The sequence below is a fragment of the Ambystoma mexicanum genome, chromosome 3q (assembly GCF_040938575.1).
Source record: "Ambystoma mexicanum isolate Mex_15411 chromosome 3q, UKY_AmexF1_1, whole genome shotgun sequence".
Taxonomy (NCBI): domain Eukaryota; kingdom Metazoa; phylum Chordata; class Amphibia; order Caudata; family Ambystomatidae; genus Ambystoma; species Ambystoma mexicanum.
The window spans coordinates 381587101-381609968 of record NC_090926.1 but is presented as its reverse complement, the minus strand read 5'-3'; the positions used below and the strand labels follow the sequence as shown (position 1 = coordinate 381609968).

The 22868-nt window shown below is 45.7% G+C and overlaps 1 protein-coding gene across 3 annotated transcripts in view; it reads left to right on the top strand.

Annotated features, from left to right (window-relative positions):
* SYNPO (synaptopodin) overlaps positions 1-19658 on the top strand; it is a 242756-nt gene extending 223098 nt beyond the window's left edge. For all 3 annotated transcript variants that reach the window (XM_069654038.1, XM_069654039.1, XM_069654040.1), the window contains one exon: positions 13735-19658. In XM_069654038.1, the coding sequence (XP_069510139.1) occupies positions 13735-14373 (639 nt within the window). In that variant the 3' untranslated portion in view covers positions 14374-19658. The remainder of the gene's footprint in view (positions 1-13734) is intronic.
* Positions 19659-22868: the final 3210 nt, after the last annotated feature.

Below are 22868 nucleotides of genomic sequence, written 5' to 3'. Positions count from 1 at the left end.
CAGAGAGGAGCAGAGGCAGTAGTGTGCGTTCTCTCCAAATTTGATGACAGAGACTGAGCGGCCTAGACTGGTGAAGAGTTTTAAGAGTGACTAGATCTCGGCTTGTGTCCATCTGAGAATATGGCACTGCTGAAATGTTGTGTCACGGCCAATGTCAAAAGTCAGGAGTAAGGTAAAGACAAGGAGTGCAGGAACTTTGAGCATGGAAACTTGGTTCAATATCTGTTCTACTTCAGTTTTTTATCTTCTTGTCCCCCCTAATTTCCACATCAAATGACTCAATCATGAAACCCACAGGGCGGTGGGGTGTGTTGCAATTATTGCCAAATATTCTTTGGCTTTATCTAACTGACATCTTTACTGACATCCTTTTCTCTGTCCCCTCTCCAGATCTATGGACTCCTCATCTCTACTCTCCCTCCTCTTAAATTCTCACCCATTAATGGTGGCACTAAATGGGAAGTTCTCTTGGCTGGCTTCATATCATCCAGGTGTATAATTAATATCCATCACTCTGTCACTATCTTGGTTCAGGGTCCTCAACCCAACCTCCTCCTCTTTGACCGGCGGCGCTTGCCGTCCATCATTAACTTTATGCCTACTCCTGCTACTCCTCCTTCCTCTCTCTCTGTCCTCCCAACCCCTCCGACTGGTGTACCACATCCCTGTACCCCTCCTCAGAAAACCTTCAAAGGTGGAGATCTTCTGCATCTTGCCGCGCTTAATGCTCGGTCTGCCATCAAACACTCCTCCGACATCTGCCTCCTTGAAGACCTTGACCTCGATATCCTTGCTCTTACTGAGACGGTGTTCAAGGGCAGCTCAGCCATTGCTTTTGACTCCCTTCTCCCTGATGGCTATAAAATCATCTCCAAGCCTTGCCCTGACAGTACAGAGGGTGGGGTTGCTCTTATCTTTCCTGAGTGGGTCCCTTCTTCCCTCATACCCACCCAGCCTTACTCCTCCTTCGCGAGCCTGTTTTGCAAGTTTGTCATCTCTCCCACATCCTCACTGACCATTGCCACCATCTACAGGCCACCTGGCTCTTCCACCCTGTTCCTCTCTGAATGGGCTGATTTCTCCTCCTCTCTCCTCGCTGCCACCACTAAACTCCTTCTCATGGGTGTTTTTAACATTTACCTGGACTCCTCAATCACGGCCTCCACTCTCTGCCATGACCTCTGCACCTCACTCTCCCTCTCCATTCTCCCCTCCGGTCCTACCCACTCAGCTGGACACACTCTGGCTGCCTTCATCCACACCAATCTTTCACTCTCCTCCCCACTCTCCTGGTCAGACTACTCTCTCCTTTCCTCACACCTGGGTCCTCTCGGCCCTCTCACCATGCCTCCCTCAGCAATGCCAACCTCATTCATGAACATCCGTCGAATGAAACGAGTGTTAGTTGCTGCCTTCGCATCTACCTTCATTTCCCCCTCTCTCCCCACTACAGACTCCTCCTCTGAATCCGCTCTCAGCAACCTCCATCTTGACATTAACAATACCCTTGACATTCTTGCCCAATCATGAGGATCCACCTAAAACATGCCTCTAAGTGTAACACTTGGTATGACTTCAAACTTGCAGCCCTGAAACGCAAGTGCAGAGCTGCGGCATGGAAGTGTCAGAGATGAATGCTCACCCTCTGACAAACTGGCCTGTCGCCTGCGCCAAAGGCAATACAGATGCTCCATGTGCACCAAGAAATGAGCCCACATCCATGCCTGCATCTCTAGTGCATCCACCAACACGGCTGAACTCTTTAAAATCTGCAGGGAACTAGCCAACCCATCGGCAGTCTCCTCCCCACCTCTTCCCTCCCAGGCCATTTGCAACACACTGGCCACACACTTCACTGCAAAATCTCAGGACATACTGAGTACCCTTTCTTCCCCCTCCCTTCACCCATGCCCTTGCATCCTATGGCCTCCCTTCCTCGCTCTGCCTCTCTCTCCTCCTTCTCTCCTGTCACACCTCAGGAGGTCACCAGAGTTGTCCGCTCAGGGGCGCCATCAAGGGGTGGCCAAGGGGGGCCACGGCCACCCTTGTAAGAATGCTGGCCCCCCCTGTGGCCACCCTACAAAAAAGCACAGATTTTTTTCTTTTTTGCACTGAAATGTGCATGGACAATAAAATGCCCAGTTCAGTGCAAAAAAAAATATTTTTTTTTAGCTTTTTGCCGAGGCTCGAGGCCCACGGCTGCCAGCCATGAAGGGCTGGAGTCAGGATGGACCCGGAAATAAACACAGCCTGACCCGCCTGGATGCGCGCATTTTTGCTTTAGCTCATGCTTCCAGGGCAGGCTGTGTTTATTTCTGGGTTTCACTTTCAATTCCATCCAGTTCCTTGCTTGGCTGCAATTTGTGCCCACGTATGTGCTGCACAAACCTTTGGACAGATACACGCTGCCAATATTTTTGGATTCAGGCAGTGGCACTGCCTGCCACTGAAAAGGAGACCTGAGCTGAGATTCCACCAGCAGGCAAGCACTTCAGGGGGAGCTGAGGTAAGCAGTGTCTGTGTGTGGCACCCACCCTGATTTATCACTCACGTATGGCTGTGTCCTGGCTGGAAAGAATTGTCAACAGGGATGTTATTTAGGGGTCTCCCTTGCTACCCCTGTGGTCTCCCTTGCTACCCCAGAAAAATACATTTTTAAAAAAGTGTTGTTTTTTGTTTAAATGCAAAGTCCTAGGCTTTGGCCAGCGCCATGTGGCTCTTTGCTTCTGGAGTGGCTGGCTTTCATGTTCAGGGCTTGGATTTATTTTTTAATGAACTTGGGTTCCACAAGTCTAACACTTTCAGCAGTGACCCTAAATAAGAATGAATAGGAATACCAACTAATTTGTCTTTCTAGAATTCTATTCAATAACTGCTAGACTCATTAAAGGGTTATTTCAGGCACACTTCAGGGGGGAGTCACTGATTTTCTTGAAAACCTCAACTCAGCCTTTCATCCTTCTGAGGTCGATAAATGAGTACCAGCACAGGTTGGCTGATATTGTGTGTATATTTCTTCTATATAAAGCGCTTAAGCGTAGGTGCTATATAATGGTACATCACTGTCATTTGGCCATGGACCTCTGCTTGCATTCACGTTATTTAGTAATATGGGCCTATACACACTGATATTAACGATACATATGGCGATCCATTCTTGTATGAAATGAATATTGCATTATAGTGATATCGTAACAATGTGTTTTGTAGCGTGCTTAGGAACAATGCTATGTGATGCCACATCCTGTTTTGTCAAGGGGTGAAAGGTTGTGTTCCATCGCTTCCTGTGATATCACTTTGGGGTGGGGTAAAAGACATCACTTCCTGTGATGCCATCAGCAGTCAAGGGTCGTGTGATATCACTTCTGCTATCCCTGGCGTTTTGGTGAAATGACGTCCCTGAATGTCAACAGCCTTTAAGGATGACCCAGGAGTGATGGTTTCTTCTAGTATTTGAACACAACCAACAATTTACGCAATTAATCAGTGATATTAAAAAAAATTCACTGAAGGTGTTTATATTTCCTGAAAAATGCATGTTGGACATAATGAGGCAGGCGCAGGATTTAAAGAACATCAATCTGCTATAATGGTTTGCCTTTCACAGCCTAATGGTCTGGACATTAATGAAATAACATTAACTCCCTTGAAGAAGTATCTTAGAGCAGTCCTTTAACTATTGTTTGCATGACAATGTGTCTAAGTAATTTTAATGCTTCTGTACATTGCTAAATGCCTAAGGAATGTGAATCTTTGAATTTATGGGTGTCAGGCGAGGTGCCTCTTGAATGTGCATGTGAAATGTGTCTCACATGTAAACGACTAGGGCATTTTCCATAATTTTTGCAGCTCGGCGGTTGGAGTTATTTTTTTAAAATATCAAGGACCCTTACTTGAGAGACCCGATGGAGTACAAAGCATCAAACCTGTTACTCTTTTCTAATAGATTTGCAATTCTTAGTATTTGACGCATGTTAAAACTCACCAAAAAAAGGCAAGAAAACCCTTAAAAAAAAAAAATACTGACCCTCATTTGTCAACGACGGTTTGGCCCTTTTTTGCAACAATCTAAGATGCGTTAGAGAGTACAGATGCTAGCGGTCAGTGGTTGCAGTGTACCAAAAGAAGTAGTAGAACTATGTCCCCTGCTGGCTTGCTCCCGCTACCCACAAACCCCATTGCCACGCCTCCTCCCATGTGCAAACCAAACCTCCAAACAAATGCGCCTACTGTTTAAGGGAATGTTCAGTGTGGTGCACTGAAGTGCAAGATCCAACATCTTCCTACGCTTCTATTTCAAAATGAAACAATTCCGGAACGATTTCTTTTTAAACTAAAAATATAGGAACCGTAAAACATTTCTTTTGTAAACTAGAGGAGCACTGCTCCCCAAAGCTCCTGCCCACTTCCTCCAATGCCATGGGTTTACTGGAGTATATTTTGGCTTCTACTGAGAACTGCTTATTATTTGACTTCTATTTTCAATGCTCATGTATTATCTTTGCCTGAGAAGAAATCCTCTGTGTTCTTGTGTTTGATGAGTACTATAAGCACAACACTGCAAGCGCAAATGGTTGTTGTTTAAGTAAGAAAAGTGTATTGTTGGACATTTGATTACTTTTATTGTTGGTCATTCACACGAGTAATACGTTGCTGGGCCTACTACCACAACCCCTAATTTTAAGTCTGCTGGGTGCTCAAGAGTAGAGGGAGAGAAGAGGGTTTGAACTACTTCCGGACACAAAACCTGACAGAGCCCAATGCAGGCCTTTTGATCTGCCTCTGGCTAGGAGGTTAGGCTCTGCCATAGCAGGGTGTGATGGAAATTGTGTCAAAATGGTATTTGTGTGGTAGTCAGACACATTTCAAATAAAACTAGTGAATACAAGTTTAAACAGCATTTTTTAGTTTGGAAATGACCCACATTATTGCTACGCCTATGATTAGTAACGGAAATCTCTTCCTTCTTCTTTAAGAAAAGTAGTCGTGGAGATGCAGTGACGATGAATGTTAGTGAGGATTCAGTGGAAGAGCAAGATAACATAATCGAGCAAGCTAATGAACAGGCAGAGCCAGAAGCAGAACATGACAGTGACAAACAGGCAGAGCCAGCATCAGGGACAGAGAACAGGACAGTAGCAGCATGGCACGAGAGTGAGGAACAGGCAGCAGCATTGACAGTCAAAGAGAGGGCGGGGCAGGACTCGGCTAGAGCTATTCAAGCTGTACCCGGACCAACAGGTGAAATAATGATGGTGTGTCAGTGTGACCATGATAATAAAATAGATGGCTGGCTAAAGAGTAAGGGCCTCATCACGAGTTGGGCTGTAGCCCTTAAATGCGGTGGTAACGGTATTACAGCCGCATTTAAGGGCTGGCCCTATCACGAGTTGGGCGCTAAATGGGCTGTTTTACCTCCAGCCTTTCTCTGGAGGTGAAAATCCCCTGTTTTCAGCTGTATTACCGCCGGCTGTATTAGCCCGCATAATTAGCGCTGAAAATACCCCATTGAATCCAATGGACCCAATTGGGAATGGGGATTTACCGTTAACACCCAACTCGTGATCCGGCGGTAATACAGCCAGACCGGTCGGTGCTAGGGCTATTACAGTCGGCAGTATTACAGCCGGCAATACAGCCCAACTCGTGATGAGGCCCAAACTCTTCTTTCATTCTTCTAGATATATCCCAGTCAAGAGGAGAGGGGCCCAAACAGCCATATCTGAGGTTTTCCCCCTCAGACTGTCTGGGGGGTAGAAGACGGGGCTTCATGAAAGAATGGTACTTCACACATAAATGGCTGGAATACTCTCAAAGTAAAGATTCTGCCTACTGCTATGCCTGCCGGCACTTCAGTCTCCCCTCCTCGGGTGATTCAGTGTTTACATCCGAAGCAGGATTCAAAAATTGGAAAAAAGCAACTTACAAAGATGGGGGGGTTTGTAGGCCATAGCAAATCAGAATCACATACTATTTCTATGTTAGCATGGGCAGAATATGAAAAGTCAATTGCAAGCAAATGTTCTCTCTCAGCCTCCTTAAATGCAGAATATAATAAAATAGTGAGGGAAAATAGAGAGTACATTAAAACTTTTGGAGAAACCCTGCTCCTCCCCCGCAACGCAAAACATTGCACAGAGAGCACATAAAGAAACAGAAGGCCAAAATAAAGGAAATGTAATCTCTATTATGGAACTGCTAGCGAAGCATGATCACACAGTCAAAAAAAAATGACAAGTCAAGAAAATGCAACATACCTTGGGCACAGTACTCAAAATGAAATAATTGATTGCCTGGCTGAAATTGTCCGCACCTCAATAATTAATGAAGTTTCACAAAGTGGGGCTTTCAGCATTATGGTCGACGAGACCAAAGACATTGCCAAGAAGGAACAAATGTCCTTGGTAATTTGATATTATTACAATTGTTCAATATGTGAAAGCTCCCTCACATATGAAGCAGCAGAGCGACTAGATGCTGCAGCGCTTTCACAGAAAATGATACAAATACTACAGAAGTATGGCCTTGGCTATAGAAATCACCTTGTAGGGCAATCATATGATGGTGCCTCTGTCATGAGTGGAAAGAACGCAGGTGTGCAGGCATGCATTACAACAGAGGCCCCATTAGCTTTTTACGTTCACTGCAATGCACATTGCTTGAATTTAGAATTAGTTGATAGTGTAAAATGCCTCCCTGAAGCCTATTGTTTCTTTTGTCTTCTGCAGAAACTGTATGTGTTTGTGTCAGGGTAATATGTGCATCAAAGATGGCTAGAGGTACAGAGGGACATGTTTCAGGGGGTCCCAAGAGAGTTTCAAAGATTGATAGAGACAAGCTGGGCCTGTAGGTACAATGCTTGCAAGACCGTGAGGGACAGACCACCAGCCCTCATACGTCTACTAAAAGAAATATCTGAAGAGAAAAATGGTGACAGAGCGGTAGAGGCAAGAGGTCTATTAGCCCAAATAGATTTAGAGTTTGCTCTCCTCCTTTTACCATTCACAAATGTTTTTGGTGACATAAAACATCTGTCAGACATTTTACAGTTCTCACAACTCAATTTAGCCACGGAAGTTACCCTTGTTAATTCACGTGTTGATACATTAAACAGTTATAGAGAGGGTTCTGTCTTTAATGAGATTTGGAACAATACTATGACCCTTGCTGATCAATGCAACATTGCTGTTGCACCTCTAGGGTGTCAGGTCCCACCAAGTTCTAGGCTTGAAGGGTATTACATTTCCACGCCTATATTTCAAAGACATGCCAATACAGATAAGGAGTCATTTCGGGCAGGCACATTTATTCCAATTGTTGATGTGCTTCTCTCTTAGGTGAAGAGAACATTCAAGCTTTGAATCCCTCCAGTCCCACATTTTGTGAGACAAATGTAGTGTTTCCATTTGCCTCTCAATACAACTGCAGCAGTGAGGATCTAGAATATGAGATCCCTCATGTCAAGCAAATTCTTGATAGGAGGCAAACTAGTGGTTTTGAAAATCCGACCAGTTTGAAAGAGCTCAGTCTTCCTTGAGCCATATAAGGAAGTGTTCCATGAGATGTTTAAACTTTGCAAAATTGCACTTACATTACCTGTGAGCACTGCAGCATGTGAGCATAGTTTTTCTGTGCTAAAGTTAATCAAGACTGCCTTGAGAAATACAATGAGTGATGAGAGATTGAGCAATTTTGGGTTGTCAAGTGTAGAGTCAAGAAGGGCTAGGGCGATAAATCTTGATGAATTTGTGGATGTGTTTGACAAAAGACACAGTAACAGGTGATTAAAACTATATTCATTAATAATAATGAATAGGCTGAGTACAGAGTAGGCTACATTAAAATGTATATTGTTGTCCATGATCATGCACTTTTGCTTTGTTCATGTTTAGTTTGCAAGAATACACACAAAAGAATGTAGCCTAGAAAAGCGGGGATGTAAATAGGTTGAGCAGGCTATACTAAAATATATATTCTTCATTATCATGCTTTTTGTTTCCTTTTTGTAGGTATATATTTTAGTTTACAAGAACACACAGCAACATGTACCAAATACAGTTGTATTGAAAAATGTTTAGGCCACTGTGTTGTTTTTTACTTGAGTAGGCATGTTCTCAGTAAATGTTTTGTTCCTTACAATCAATGTGCTCCCTTAAATTAAAGCTGTATATTTGTCTTTTCAAGTCAAAGTCGAACAACTATTCTGTTTGAAGAACAATAAATTGCCTTACATGCATATACACATCACATATTACTTACATAGCACAAACAGGATTGTGGAACTCAAAATGTAAACCGTACTGATATTAGCCTATGCGCATCAGATACATTAATTAGTTAACTGTTATTTAATGAACGCAACTATATCAATATGAAATTCCTTAACTCTCATATATACATAGTTTTCAACTGGACTACATACTACATTGGCATAATAGATTTCCTGAAATTCAGTTATGTGTTTGTTTTGGTGCCACCCCAAGATTTCCTGAGGCCTCATCAGGCCACCCCTATAAAAGATTTCTGGGGGCGCCACTGTGTCCGCTCCATGAAGGTCTCCTCCAAACAGGTTTACCCCTGCTCCTCCAGAACCATTAAGTACACTATTGGCTCCCTTGCCCCTGCACTTGCTGATTTCGGCAACCACTCTTTTGCTACTGGATGTTTCCCCTCCTCCCTCAAGCACTCCCTTGTGCACCCTCTCCTGAAAAGACCTTCTGCAGACCCGATTTGTGCAGTCAACTAGTGCCCCATATTTATCACCCCCTTCCTTGGGAAACTCCTGGAGAGGCGGGTCTTCCCCCAACTGACCCGAACTAGTTGGTTGCCTCCCTGCCCACCAGTCTGGATTCCGAGCATCCAGAGGCATGGAAACAGCTCTTCTGAACACCTGTGAGGAACTGCTTGCATCTCTCGAGTCCAGCTCCAGCTGTTCTCATTCTACTTGATCTCTCCTCTCCATTTGATACAGTCAACCACTCCATCCTCATAAAACAACTCCACTATATCCTAGGTATCTCGGAGCGGGCACTGGACTGGCTGACCTCCTTCCTCAGTGATCGTCCGTCCCAGGTTATTCTAGGCTCTTTTTCCTCCCCACCTCTATCTCCACCCACAGCATCCCCCAGGGCTCCAACCATTCCCCCTTGCTGTTTAACAACTACCTTGCTCTGCTTGCACACCTCATTTCCACCTTCTCTCCAAACTTCCAGTGTTATGCAGATGACACACAACTCTTCTTCAAACTCCCCTCTGATCCTCTTCTTTCTTCCTCCATCATTCCGGACTGCCTATCTGCCATCCAGCCCTGGTGTACTTCCAATGATTTCTGCCTCTATGCCAGCAAGACTGAGATCCTTCCTATCCGGACTCATTCTCCCTCTTTCTGTCCCTCACTCTGGCCATCTTCTATGGGCTCTCCCCTTCTCCTTCATCTGAAGCCAGAAACCTTGGAGTCATCTTCAACTCCTCTCTTTCCTTCATCCCTCATATTCAGGACCTTGCCAAGAAGGCCCACTTTCAACTCCACCTCCTCAAAGGAATTCTTCCTTTCCTCACCTTCCCCCAGAAGCTCAATGTCTCTAGAGCTCTGTTTCTCTCTAGGCTAGACTACTGCAATAACCTTTTCCTTAATCTACCCTCTTCTGCTCTACGACCCCTCCCACTGATCCAGAATAGGGCTGTGAGACTTATCCTTGGCCTCAATCCCAGGTACCGCATCTCTCCAGCCCTGAAAACTCTCCACTGGCTCCCGATTGCTACAAGGATCAAATTCAAATCCCTCTGCTTCATCCACAAGGCTGTCTGGGGCCGGGGACCCCACTACCTAAATACTCTCCCTCCAGATCTTTACGTTCTCCCGGCACCAACTCTCTGTGTGTTATGTGCTTTGCTAATCAGCAAGCTGGTGGCCGATCTCTTTCCTCATCAGGCTCCCTCCTAAGGAATAGCCTCCCAGTCCTCTTCATCTTGAGCTGGATCTCCTCAAATTCCAGAAGCTCATCAAGACTTTCCTTTTTACTTCCTCCTTCCTCTAATAAATCTCACAGTTGCTGAGATTGGTACCAGGTCACTTATGTCCCCCCCGGGTCCTGGCCGTCCACACCAAATCGCCTCCATCGCTCCCAGCACTTTGCCTTGGCACCCACTGGCCTATGTCACAGCAGGCCTGCACTTGCTTATTTTGGCAGCTGACCACTCCTGCCCACTCCCTAGCACTTCCCCTTGGTACGCCTAGCACTTACCGCACCATTCCCTCATGCCTTCTCTCCCTCTGCTCTTTCATGTTCTGTGTGCTCACAAGGCCTAGTAGGTCTGCTTCTATCTTTCACTGTTGTATTTGTTCTTCACTCCCATGTCCCCTCACTGTTGCCTTGTGGGTGCTTTGAAACACAATTTACTTGTCGTATAAGCACCTTACAAATGCACAATAAAATCAAATAAAAATAAGTAAATAATCTTCAGACCCATGTTTGGGACAACGCATCCCAGATTTATGCCTGCAATTTGCTTCGCTTTCCATCTTGTTCCTTCTATGTGGTCCTTTGTTATCGACCCTCTGGAGCAACCAGAGGTTTTCTACAAAATCTGGATCTCTTTCTCGGAACAAATGCTCTTCAACATTCAAACATGATCATTCTTGGGCATTTTAATATTTGGTGCGATATTTCTGACAACGCAGATACTATTAATCTGAACTAAATTCTCACTTCTCATGATCTTTCTTTGTTTACCACCACTTCTTCGCATACTCAGGGTCATCGTTTTGACCTAAGAACTTGCAAAGGTCAGGCACTCTCACATCAGGAAATCATACCTGTCGTTTGGTCGGACCATAACATCAGGATTTTTCACATTCAGATAGATCTACACCCACTTCCAAGAGCACCCCCGCCTGTTGGGATCACTCTGCATAGTATAAAAGATCTTTACATAATCACAGGTGTCAAATTAACTTCAGGACTGCTTCCCCATAGTCCAAATATATTGGACTGAAGATTTCTTTCAGTCCAATATGCATATTTTACAGAAAGCCTGCGCCACTATTTCTCCCCTCAAATTTAGGGCAAACCAAAAATATAAGACCAACAAGTGGTATAGGGACTCATTTAGGGCCTTAAAGAAAGAGTACCACGAGAAAGAAAAAATGTGGCGTATATCTAAGAATGTATTTGACCGCCATGCTGTCAGTACGGTGATTAACACCTATAAAAAAGTTATTCTCTTGGCCAAATCGGTCTTTCTACAGCAACAGATTGATATTGCAAAAAATAAACCTGAAGAGCTTTTTGACACCAATCTAAAATTGGTATTTCTTGTGGTATCAATACCTTGGGTGTTTCCGATGCATGTGGTATCAATGAACATACGTAACAACTACCATTCACCCCCTCCTCCCCACCGAGCTCATGTTGGCATACCAACTATTTGAAAGAATTGGATGGTGCACGTCTTCTATTGTATCTAAACCAAGTCCATCGTACTTGGACTATCTAACTTGCCTCTTTTTATGTGCTGGAACTTTGTGATATACTTTATTGAAAAAGCTGGTAGGATGAAAACGATATTAATAAAAGTATTAGATTCATCACTACTATTAACAGTGTCAATACTTTTTACTTGGTGATTGACATGGGAGTCAGTAGCCACAGTTTTGTGTGTTAGAAAAAATTGAGACACATTTAGGTCTTTACCCCTGGTGGTATTGGTGATATTTACATACTGCATAGAACTGTTATTAGTAGCATTCGTATTCCCCCCTTTATATGCCCTCCCCATATAAAAGTACATCCCATATATATACCTCATCCAAACTAAAACATGGCAAACAACCCAGCAATATAATGCATAGCACATACATATTAATAGGAGAACCATGACATGGTACTAGATACATTAATGTTCTTAATATAAATGGACAAAACAAAACCGATTGTTGCCAAATGGTAGCCCTAGAATGCACTCTTTGTAGGACATATAGTCCCAAACATATTTATGGTCTTGGTTCTGGAGACACACTAACAGTAGGAGTCCCAACACGGACCAATGAAATGTGTGTATGTTAACAGTTTAAGCAAATCAAATTGTGAAGCAAACTTAAATGATCAAGAATTATTCAAAAAATATGTTCAGAAAAGTCACTTTCGATAATAGCATTCAAGTAACTTAATACTTCAAGAATAAATACATATCCTCCGTTTCTGTGAACAAGAATCCTTTTATATGGTCAGGATAAACCAGTGATACTACATAGTAAACACGGTTTATAGTCATAATACCGAACTTATAAATCTCGAAAAAAAAAAATCTCGAAAAAAAAGGCCGAAAAAAAATATCGAATTTTTTTTATGACGTTTTTTTTTCGAAATCCTTTTTTTTACTTACCTGACCCAAAAAATACATATATAAAAAAAAAAAACGATATTTTTTATTTCGGCCTTTTTTTTCGAGATTTTTGTTATTCGAGATTTTTTTTTCGGCCTTTTGACCGACCACCATTAAACACTTCAGCAAAAATCGTAATCAGTTTTCATAGCACCGATTTCTTCAAAGTAAATCCAAAACGCGCTGGCAATTCTATAATCCAAGAGGAGCAGTTTGGACATATTTAGGACACAGCGGCTAGATGCCATTGCACTAACTTGTGTGAATGTTGTGAATACAAGTCTTTACTTAATATTTGAGATATTCTATTTGTGTTTTGGAAATAGAACCCTGCAATAACATGGTCTCTTGTTTTCTCCTTTCATCCCACAATCTTACATCTGTGCCTGCATACAGTTTTCTGTCTGGTTTCCTCAAGGAATAAGCATGTTATAAATAAACAAATCAAATCAAAGTGAACCACCCTGCTGTTGTATTTAAGTGTGGAACAAGACCTGCTATGGGGATGCGCTCCCATCAGACCCAACCACAAGGCACCACACTACACATGGGATGTGTCATCACTGTGGCTGTGGGGTTTGGGACACAGCACCTCCTGTAATTGGGGAAATGACAGTAGACGCATCTAAGCCATAAAGAGGGCAGAGAGAGCAACCTGCATTCGACAAACACACAACCAACATGCTGAGCATGAAATAATTATGATGAGATTAGTGTAAGATCAGGGCTGTCACACGCCCTATTGTTGGAGGGGGGGTTCAAGCAAGGAGGACACTTATCTGAGAACGAGCACACCTCCTGAGAGCTAGAACGTACAGGGAAGGGCTGACTCTCCTGCTTTCCACCAGCGTGACATCACATTGGGTGTCCAATGGAAGAGGGCAACAGAGCCCCTGTCCTTCACCTTAGGACATGCATCAATAAGGTTAGATCAGGATAGAGGAGAGCTCAGGGGCAACACACTCTGCATGAAGGATGTCCCTAATCAGGTGGGTGGTGATTGCTGGCAGATGAGGAGGGAGGATATCTAAGGGGCAACGTGTTTGTCTTGGAAGGTAGACGAAATGGAGCAACACAGGTTCGATCCCCGAGTCCGCGCTTAGAAACCTCTGGGCATTAAGCGCGTTATAAATAACCTATCATATCGTATCATGAGGCTGGAGACATGCATCTGTCTGGAGATGCAAGTAAGAGGGCCTATTCAGTCCCACCTGGTTGCGTACAGAGTGTTGTTGTTTTTTCCGTGTTGGGGGCGGAGCTGACTTTCTGAATTCCAAAGCCCCTAGCCTCAGTGTATTGACTGCTGCCATTGCTGTACTCACTAATCCCCTGTTTCTTATATCCCTACAGGAAAGACGAGCATCTCCCTTTGCCTCCACCATCTGCAACCCCAGAGTATTCCAGCACTGTGCCTCCCCAGATGAGCGTCCTGAGTCAGCAACAAGCTCCCGCGATGGGACCGTGGAGGATGCAAGAGTCATAAGTCCCCCGCCGCCGCCTCCAATGTCCCCCTCTTGGAGTGAGCGATCGCTGTCACCTGTAAGGCAAGACCTAGAGCCTAAAGCCAACCGACAGATGCAAGCCCTGCTGGCTCGAAACATCATCAATGCTGCACGCAGAAAGAGCTCCTCCCCCCAGGTGCCAGAAATGGAGGCTTACCGGTCGTCCACGCCACCCTTTGCGTTCCGCGCACAGCCTCGCAGCACCGCCACCACCCCCACCACACCTCCCTGGAGTCCGCGCTCCATTGGAACTCGCTCCCCAGTCATCAGAAGCCCCCTGCAGTCGCCAGTCTCTGGCATGACCCGGTCCCCTCTAAGACTGTACACCACCAGGTCACCAACAGACTCAGACATTTCTGTGGATTCAGAAGACTCGGGCACCAAGTCCCCCGGACTTAGAAGCTATAACATCTGCCCGCGGGGCTGGAACGGTAGCATGCGGATCAAAAGGGGGAGTCTGCCAGTAGAGGCTTCCTGCACGACTTAAACAGCGGTACCCCTAATGGGGACCAGCACATATTATCGTATACCCAGCACTTTCAGCGTAAAATCCCACCACATTCCTGCATATTTTCCCCTCCTATTCAGAAATATATCCACCAGGTTCAGCTAAAAACCTAACACATTCATAGATATCCCTCCCCTCAATTTCAGAAATAGATCTGCAACATTCAGGCAAAATCCCACCACATTCCTGCATATCCTCCCTCTCGCGTTCAGAAATATATATTCAGCACATTCAGCGTAAATACCCACCACATTCATGCATATCTTTTCTGCGCGTTCAGAAATATGTCCACGACATCCAGACAAAATCCCACCACATTCATGAATAGCTCTGCCCGCCCACCCAGAAATCGACCTGCCACATTCATGCAAAATCCTGCCACATTCAGGAAAAATGCTGCCACATTCATGAATCTCATCCCCTCCAGATCAGAAATAGATCCACTACATTAAGCTAAATCCTGCTGCATCCTGTCATAAGCTTTTCTCTCATGCAGAAGTGTGTTCTCTAGATTCAGTGAAAATCCCACCGATGCCCTCCCCCAGACCTCCCCACGCCCAGTGGTAACTGGTGTAATAAAAAAAGACTATTATCAATGTATATTACATTCAAGCCAAATCCCATTAAACGTAAACCAAATCCCACCACACTCCAACAAAATGTCATCTCAGCAGACAAAACTCACACACTATTCACACAGAGCCTTTCCCCTGAAACAGAAAAGCTTTCAGCCACTCAGGCAAACAAACATATGTAGCCCAAAACCACCTGCCACGTGCTTTTCATATATCCTCCCATTCTACATGAAAATAGCGATTCCCACCACCCATTGCGGGGAGCCTGGGTGGGTTGCCTTCACTGCCAGTGTCCAGGCACTTGGATCTGAACTAATGTCGCAGCTCAGACCTAACAGAAGCAACCTCTAATGAGTGTGCGCTTCTACTTTGTTTTTTTTCTTCGAATGTTTCTGGAATCCATCAAGTGTGCTGGAGGGTATATGGACAAAAGGGACAGCAGAATAATGAAAGAAAGGGGTGATCCGTAGCCTCCCAAGCGATGACGTGTTGATCAGGTTACTTCACGTTCCATGTATTCCAACGGAAGGCCGGCCTTAGTGTCTGGAGAGAGAAAGAGAGAGAGCGAGAGATAGAGAGAAAGAGAGAGAGAAAGAAAGAGAGAGAGCGAGAGAGAAAGAGAGAGAGAGAACCTGTGCGCATGCGCCTTATGTTTGTTTTGTAAACTTTTGACTGCTGCCATCAGCTGGAATTGCTACAGACAAAGGCGTTGCTAGGGGGTGTGGGGGGTAGTTTAGGGGGATATAGCCCCGGATCTTTTGGTTGTAGCCCCGGATAGAATCTCGGGGTCTACAACCAAAAGGCTAGCTAGCCCCCAGTGCCGACAATCCCGACATTAGAGTAGCTCTAGATCTTTTCCAGACCTAGCAACACCCCAGGCTACAGAGAATGGGCGCAGAGAGAGTACCAGGAGGACTGCCTGCCCGCTGCCATTGTTTCAGAGAGTGCCGATGCAGTGAGGTGCACCAGAGCCTATCTCAACGGCCCCAGGCAAAGGCTGCAGGAACAGGAGGGGGCTCTGGAAGGCACACAGTACCATCCCGGCTTCACTGGCCTCTTGGCGGCTTTCTGTAATTCTGAGCAGCTAGTGGCAGATGTGCAAAGAAAGAACGCACTTCTTCCGGACATTTTTTGGTGCTCTCCCAGGAAACAGCACCTTGTGCCAAATTTATGCATTGGCACGGAAATAGCAAGGGTCCTCCAAGTCGTGTATCCCATATAGACTGAAGAATTTGTCAAGGAAAAAAAATCAGGGGAGTAAAGGCCTGTGAATGGCGAGAGCAAGGAGGCTGGGTGCATAGTGCCACTACCTCTAATAGTGAGCAACCCACACAGGTAGGTGTTATGCGCTACGTCACCACGCAACGCGGTACGTGGCGATAATAACAAGAGCCGGGGGCCGGAACTTCCCGGCAGTCACCGCGCCGACCCCTGCACACGCCTGACATGTCCTTTTGTTCTCACCGGGCCTCATATTAGCACTGCGGGGGACCCTCTCCCTCACGGGGATGTTATAAAAACCGCAACAATAGACACGCTTTAAGAAACGCTTCACATCTATCGCTGTTTTCTTGCAGCCACCATTATCCCAGACATGTCGGGCTGGGCGATGAACGTATTGAAGGGCGCTCTCAGAGGTATTGCAAATCGGCAGCAGAGAGGTTTGCTGACAATAATTCTGGAGTTCCCATGATTAAGTTCTGGTCCCCTCAAACAGAGGCGTAACATGCATGCCTACAGCCGCTACTCAGGAGCCCCTATTTTGGCTCAAGAACATTTGTATAACTTTGGTTGATGGCTTCATAGGACCATGCTTAGATGTTACAGAATGGGGGCATCATTTCTGGTTACACCACTGCCCTCAGTGAGACCATTGCCAGATCAGTGCACACCTCACAGATCAAGGAATGTGTTCCAGTTACACCAGCACTGCCATAAAATCACAGGTCGAATAATAAGTAGCACACCCTGTTACAGGTCTGACCCCAATTTAGGGATGAGGATAGGCCTGGAATAGGAGCAGGAGTACCTTGAGCTTTCAGTCTAATATGGGTATTTAAGGAAACTTTGGTTCCATTGTGTTACATTCAGGATTGTCAAAATGCATTCTAGATGTTGGTGTTCTGTAGGTTTTTGTCAACTACAAGTTTGGAAATAAAAGACATACAATTTACATTACAGTGGATCTCATTCACTGGAAGGAAAGACAGATACACAGAACATACTTGGAAATTAGGATCTCAGAAAATCCTACAAAAAGTAGAGTTTAGGTAATCCTTAATTGATGGGAGTACAGAACCTTCTAAAAAGATGCAATCTTAAAACTCACCGAGAAGGTGAACTCTTGCAAAGGTGTAACCTTTACATTTCATGTTAAAATAAGACGTGAGAATATCCTGAGCTTCGCACGCTTAGAAGATTCTCAGAAGCTGGAATTTTAGGGTCTGAGAGGTTAGCTCCAGTTTCCTTAGGACATCACCGTCTGACATCCAACAACATTGGAACCTTGAACATCCTGAAAAGATGAGAAGTCAGAACATCTGCATATGATGGGAGCTCAGGGCCTTGTAAAAGGAGATTAGAGTTGCAAACAACCGAAAAGGAAGAGAAATCAGTGACAGTTTAGGACCTCCTCATCTGAGGGTGCGAAACATCCCTAGAAACTGTATCATCCAGCAAGATACCCATAGAGGAGCAACACCCTTAGAAGGTGGGTGCTTGGAGCATCCTGGGAAGATGCAAGCTGAACACATCCAGGGGAAAGAGGATCCAGAAGCTCTTAAGACGAGGAAACCATAGAACACCCCCGCGAGATGAGATCCTGCAAAATCTTTAGGGGGTAAAGGCTTAGACCACTTCAGAAGGTGCCATCCTAAGAAGAAGAGTGCTAGAAAGGTTCTGAGAAGTCGAGGACTAAGCACATGCAAGACGATGGTAGCTCAGAGCATCCCCAGAAGGTGTGACTCTGGGTCATTGACTGGTGATAAATGATCAGGAAACCCTGAGCAAATGAAAGCTAGGAACATCCTGAAAAGAAAGGAGTGCGTGGTATCTTTTCTGACCAGGCTGGGTGTTTCTCAAAGGCTCAAATGAACCACACCCGATTAAGGGATTGTTGCAAGTCAGGATTTTGATATCTTGAGTACCTTGGGACTGCCAGTTCTTCAAGGGACTCACTGTCCCTGCCAGAGGCGTAGACAAGGTAGGGCCCGAGCGGGCAAGGCCCACACAAAATCTGTCAATGCCCACTCAGAAGCGCTGTGTGGGCATTTACAGATGTTAATGTCACTGCAGCGGGCCCAACTACATTATCTTCAGGCCCCACTTGTTAGACACTCCTGGCTATGCCTCTGATCCCTGCTACTAGCTACAGAATTACCAGGGTCCGATGTGAGCGACAATAGATCACCCTTGCCCGGGGTGACTATGCCTGCCATGGTGTGGTAGGAAGCACTTGTGAAGGCTGTTGCAAGAACAGTGATGCAGAAATTAGTGGGAGTGCAAGGAAGTGCATGAGGCTGGCCTAAGAAACCGAGTCTGAGTGGAGTGTGCCGAATGAGGCCGTGACAGGTGAAATGAGTGAGAGTCAGAGGCGGTGTTCGGGGCAAGTGATGGACCAGTGCTTGAGAAGCAATGGATGTCCAAGATGGCAGTCATGTTTGAATGAGTGAGGCTCACGTGGCATGTGTGAGACCTGTTACGGTAAGGGGACAGGCCCGCCTGGTGTGTGTGAGGGCAGCAGCAACGTTAAGAAATAACAGTATGTTTCATGGGTGTAAAACGCGACTGCGAAAGGAATGTCTGAATGACGTGGCACTAGAATTGGCGCCAAATCTGTGAGAAACGTGAGTACATCACTCACGGGGAGCGCTCTGGCAAAAGACAGACATTCCGTTCACCTGATTGCACTTTTCACGTAAGGGAGTGGTGATTGCCGAGTTCTGCCAAGTAAAACCTCTGCGCAATGAACTTTGCGGACTTTTAATCCTACCCGAGCACCTTAACCGTAAAAGGACACGATATCAACCGCGCCTGGTGTTTTGCGGCCAAGTTACTTTATCACAGACAACGCCACCTGATGGTCGGCGTAGAGATATGTTGAAAGGGGCGTCTCCAGCTGCCATCACAATAAAAGACTGCTGCCCCGGATCCTGTCTGTGCGCAAGGTGGTGGCGAGGACAAGAAAGGCAAGGAACGGCAGGCTTCCGTGGGCCTGCGAGACGGTGGCTCAACGTCTACCCCTCCAAAATACCAGACACGAGCATCCAAATGGTCCATACCTCGTGCTGCGCCCTGTGGACCTCCTCGCCGAGGGCATATGCGAACAGGTGTGGAAACCGGCGCTTCAATAGCAGCGCGTGAAAACGGACACACAGATGCCGTGACCCGCCATATACACTATAAGCACGGCCTTCTTTTGTTTACATACCACGCAGCAGATTATAGCACGCATTCCTGCTTCTGTCATCGCGGCCCACACTGCGCCGACTGCTGCTAATGTTCCCCCTTTTGCTTTTCCGCAGACCGAATCATAACACCAAAAAATGAAGGGGCCGTCAGCTCCCTGTCGCGCCAGGGACCAATGCTTGGACTTGTCTCTTGGTTGTGTTATTATTTGAGCGCTCGCCGACTGGAGCCCGCTTCTTAATAAAGCTTTGCGCGCTGCCCGTCAGCGCAGTATGTAATGGAGACCTCGCTCTGGCCTGCGAGTCTGTACTTTTCCGCTCTTAATAATGGTTTGTATTCTCTGTTTTGAGTCAGGCATGCAGGTGGTGGGGGTCTGGAGCTGTTCATCACGAAAAAACAAACATTGCAGAACGACAGACGAGCGGCGATGGTTATTGGTGCGCCAGGAGCAGTGACTGCTTCAATTACGTTTCTTTTGGCTCTTTAGAAGTCTATAAAAAGCCAAAGAAACGTCCAAAATAGGGGTTATGAAATCGAGGACTTCTCTTAGAATGGGCTGTGTTTAAAATATGACTTCCAGACATGTAAGCTTAGCTGACACACCGAAAAGTCTCGATTTTTGTGCGGAATGTCACATTTTCGTCACACATGTGAAGCATGCATGCCTTTGCCAAAGAATGAAAAACTATCGGGTAACGATCACAATTTTTTTTTTTGCGAGTCTTTAAGTCTTGAAAGCAAATTTACAAAATGGGGAGCCCTTTTTTTAGCATCATGCTGAATTGCATTCTGGTACTTGTAGTCTTGGAATCAAGATGGTGATATCTGCAGTCTTCCATTCAAGATGGAGAAAATAACTCTACATTTATAGCCTTTTACTTGATATCTTTATATAAGAATTCACGTGTTTTTCAGACTACATTATGGTTTGTGTACTTTCAAGTCATCTCTATAAAAAAGAGTTTTGTTTAATGCCAAACACAAGTTTCTACCAACTAGACTTGGGAAGATATAAGCTAACCTCGATCGCTGGTACTAATTTGTGGCTTAATGTCTCTCTTCTAAAAAATAATCACCTGAGGCCTAGAATATTGCACACCTCCCGCTCGCATACGATACGATATGATATGATATGATAGTTTATTTATATAGCGCCTATACACAATGTGTTTTAAAGCGCTTCAAGGCAAGGGAGGGAACAAGGGAAAATACAATGACATTCTTACAGGCCATGAACAGTAAGGATGTGAAATTAACTATCGTACTCGGCCTGATGACATTTCAGATAGTGCAAAAGCTAAGACATAGATAAGGAAGGGAGCGGGAGAGTGGGAAGGAAATGGAAACAGACAGGAGACTACCATACTAGGCCTGATGACATTTCTGGTAGAGCCGGAGAAAACAAAAGGGGAGCGAGAGGGGGGCAGAAAGGGAGGGGAGGAACAAAACAAGCGACTATCATACTAGGCCTGACGACATTTCAGATAGTGCTGGAGGGGAGGTGGGGAGGAAAAAAACAGTAATAGGAGGGTGGAGGAAACAGACGAGGTTGCTATCATATTAGGTCCAGGGACAATTCTGATAGTGTAAGTGCATAGAAGAAAGTAAGGGGAGGACATAGGAAAAGGGAGAAGGGAAAGGAGAAGAGAACAGAGAGTTAGCAGTCCAAAAGAGTGGAGAAGCAAGAGTGGAGAGCGAATACAATTGCAGAAGTCAGTAGTAACACAATGTTGCAAGCCAGGATACAAGATGAAGATGGGAGTAAAAGATGCAAAGGAAGTTCAGCATCAGAGTTGAGAAAGGGTGACGCACCGTGAATGAATCAAGTCCATAAAAGTCAAATCCATTGGCCACAAGACGGTGATGGTGAAACCAGAATGTATCAGGACAGACTCCTGCAGAAGTAGGCTGGAGGAGGTAGAGGGGGAGCAGGGTAGAAGAATCAAGCGAAACAGGTAACACCTGTGTGTGAGAAGGGAGGGGGTTCCAAGACAACTGCAATGTTCAGCCAGTGGGTCTGCATCACTGTTCTCATCTGAGGCTGTTCCTGGTATGGGCACTATGGAAGAAGTGCCCGCCTTTTTATCCCTTGAATGCTCCTCAAGGCACCAAACCATTAAGTAGCTCCTCCCACATTTTTACGCATAATAATATTACTGACTGTCACAGTGGAGACTGGTACGTTAGGGCTCCGCCCCCTTGTGTCCACACTAGGTCAAAGATGTACGGTTTGATTCAAAAACATACTTGCATCTTTCACTGAGTGGAGCAGGTGGTGTGCCCTGCAGCAGCATGATCCTCTAAGGCATTGTGCATGCGTGATGGCCCAGTCTGGCCTGGGAATCTGTGGCACAACATACACTTCCTTAAGGAGTGTACAGGACCCCCCGCAGGGCTTTGTGTTATACCACCGATACATAGGCATTCATTTTAATTGGAGTCCTGTGCGGGCCTGCGAAAGCACTGTCATGATGACATCATACAAGTCCGCCGCTCTTCCTTTACACGTGCTGCTGACTATGTGTGACTTATGATGACGGTTTTATTTCTTGGGCCTCAGCTGCTGCAGCTGACTGTTACTTTACAAAGTGAAGACACAGCACGCTGCACAGAGGCCCGCTAACCCAGGCAAAACTGTTTCAAATGTTACTTTGCTGCAGGATCCTGCAGCACTGTCTACTGGCATGCACGTGCAAGCTGCTGGCCCATGCACAGGGCCGTCACGAGGGGGGTGCAGGGGGGGCAAACTGCCCCAGGCCTCGCGCACAGGGGGGGCCTCGCAGCCGCCTGGATGACATTTCATCTCGGGAGCTGTGAGGTGTCATTAGGACTGAAAAAAAAGGATTTAAAAAAAAAGTTACACCACGAGCACACAGCATGATGGGGGTGGGGCGGGGAGGGCCATGGCCCACGGGGGATATAGTGGGCACTGGCAGGTGGCGCCGGCGGCACTGTACAATGTAACAGTTTGCCGGCGCCCGGTCCCAGCATCATTCTACGTGGTTCGCAAACCTCGCATTTTGCAGACGACGCAGGCGTTGGAGTCAGAGATGAAGTCGTTTAGTGAAATGACTTCAGTGCCTGGACTCCAGCGCCTGCCCAGCACTTGTGTTGGATTTCGTCGTGGCCTGGTCCAGGGGTCCTTGGATGATCACAGCAGCGCCTGCAGGGGCCACTAGGCTACAGCAGAAGGTAAGGTGTCCGAATTTGGTGAATGAGGGTCAAGTGCTAAAAATTAAAGAGGGAGGACTCATCAACAAACGCAATGGGATGTGTCGCCATAAATTAACGTATGAAGGTGAAATATGCACATTTCATTAAATTGGCTTTGCATAACCACTCAAATTGCAAAAAAGAGAGGATATTTTCATCTAATGGTGTTTTTGAAAATGTTAAAAGGTGTGCACGTTTTAAACTCCAAAACCAATACAAATGTTTTCCCTGGAGTGTGCAGGACTGAAATGGGACATTTCACCTTTAGTTGTTAGTTAT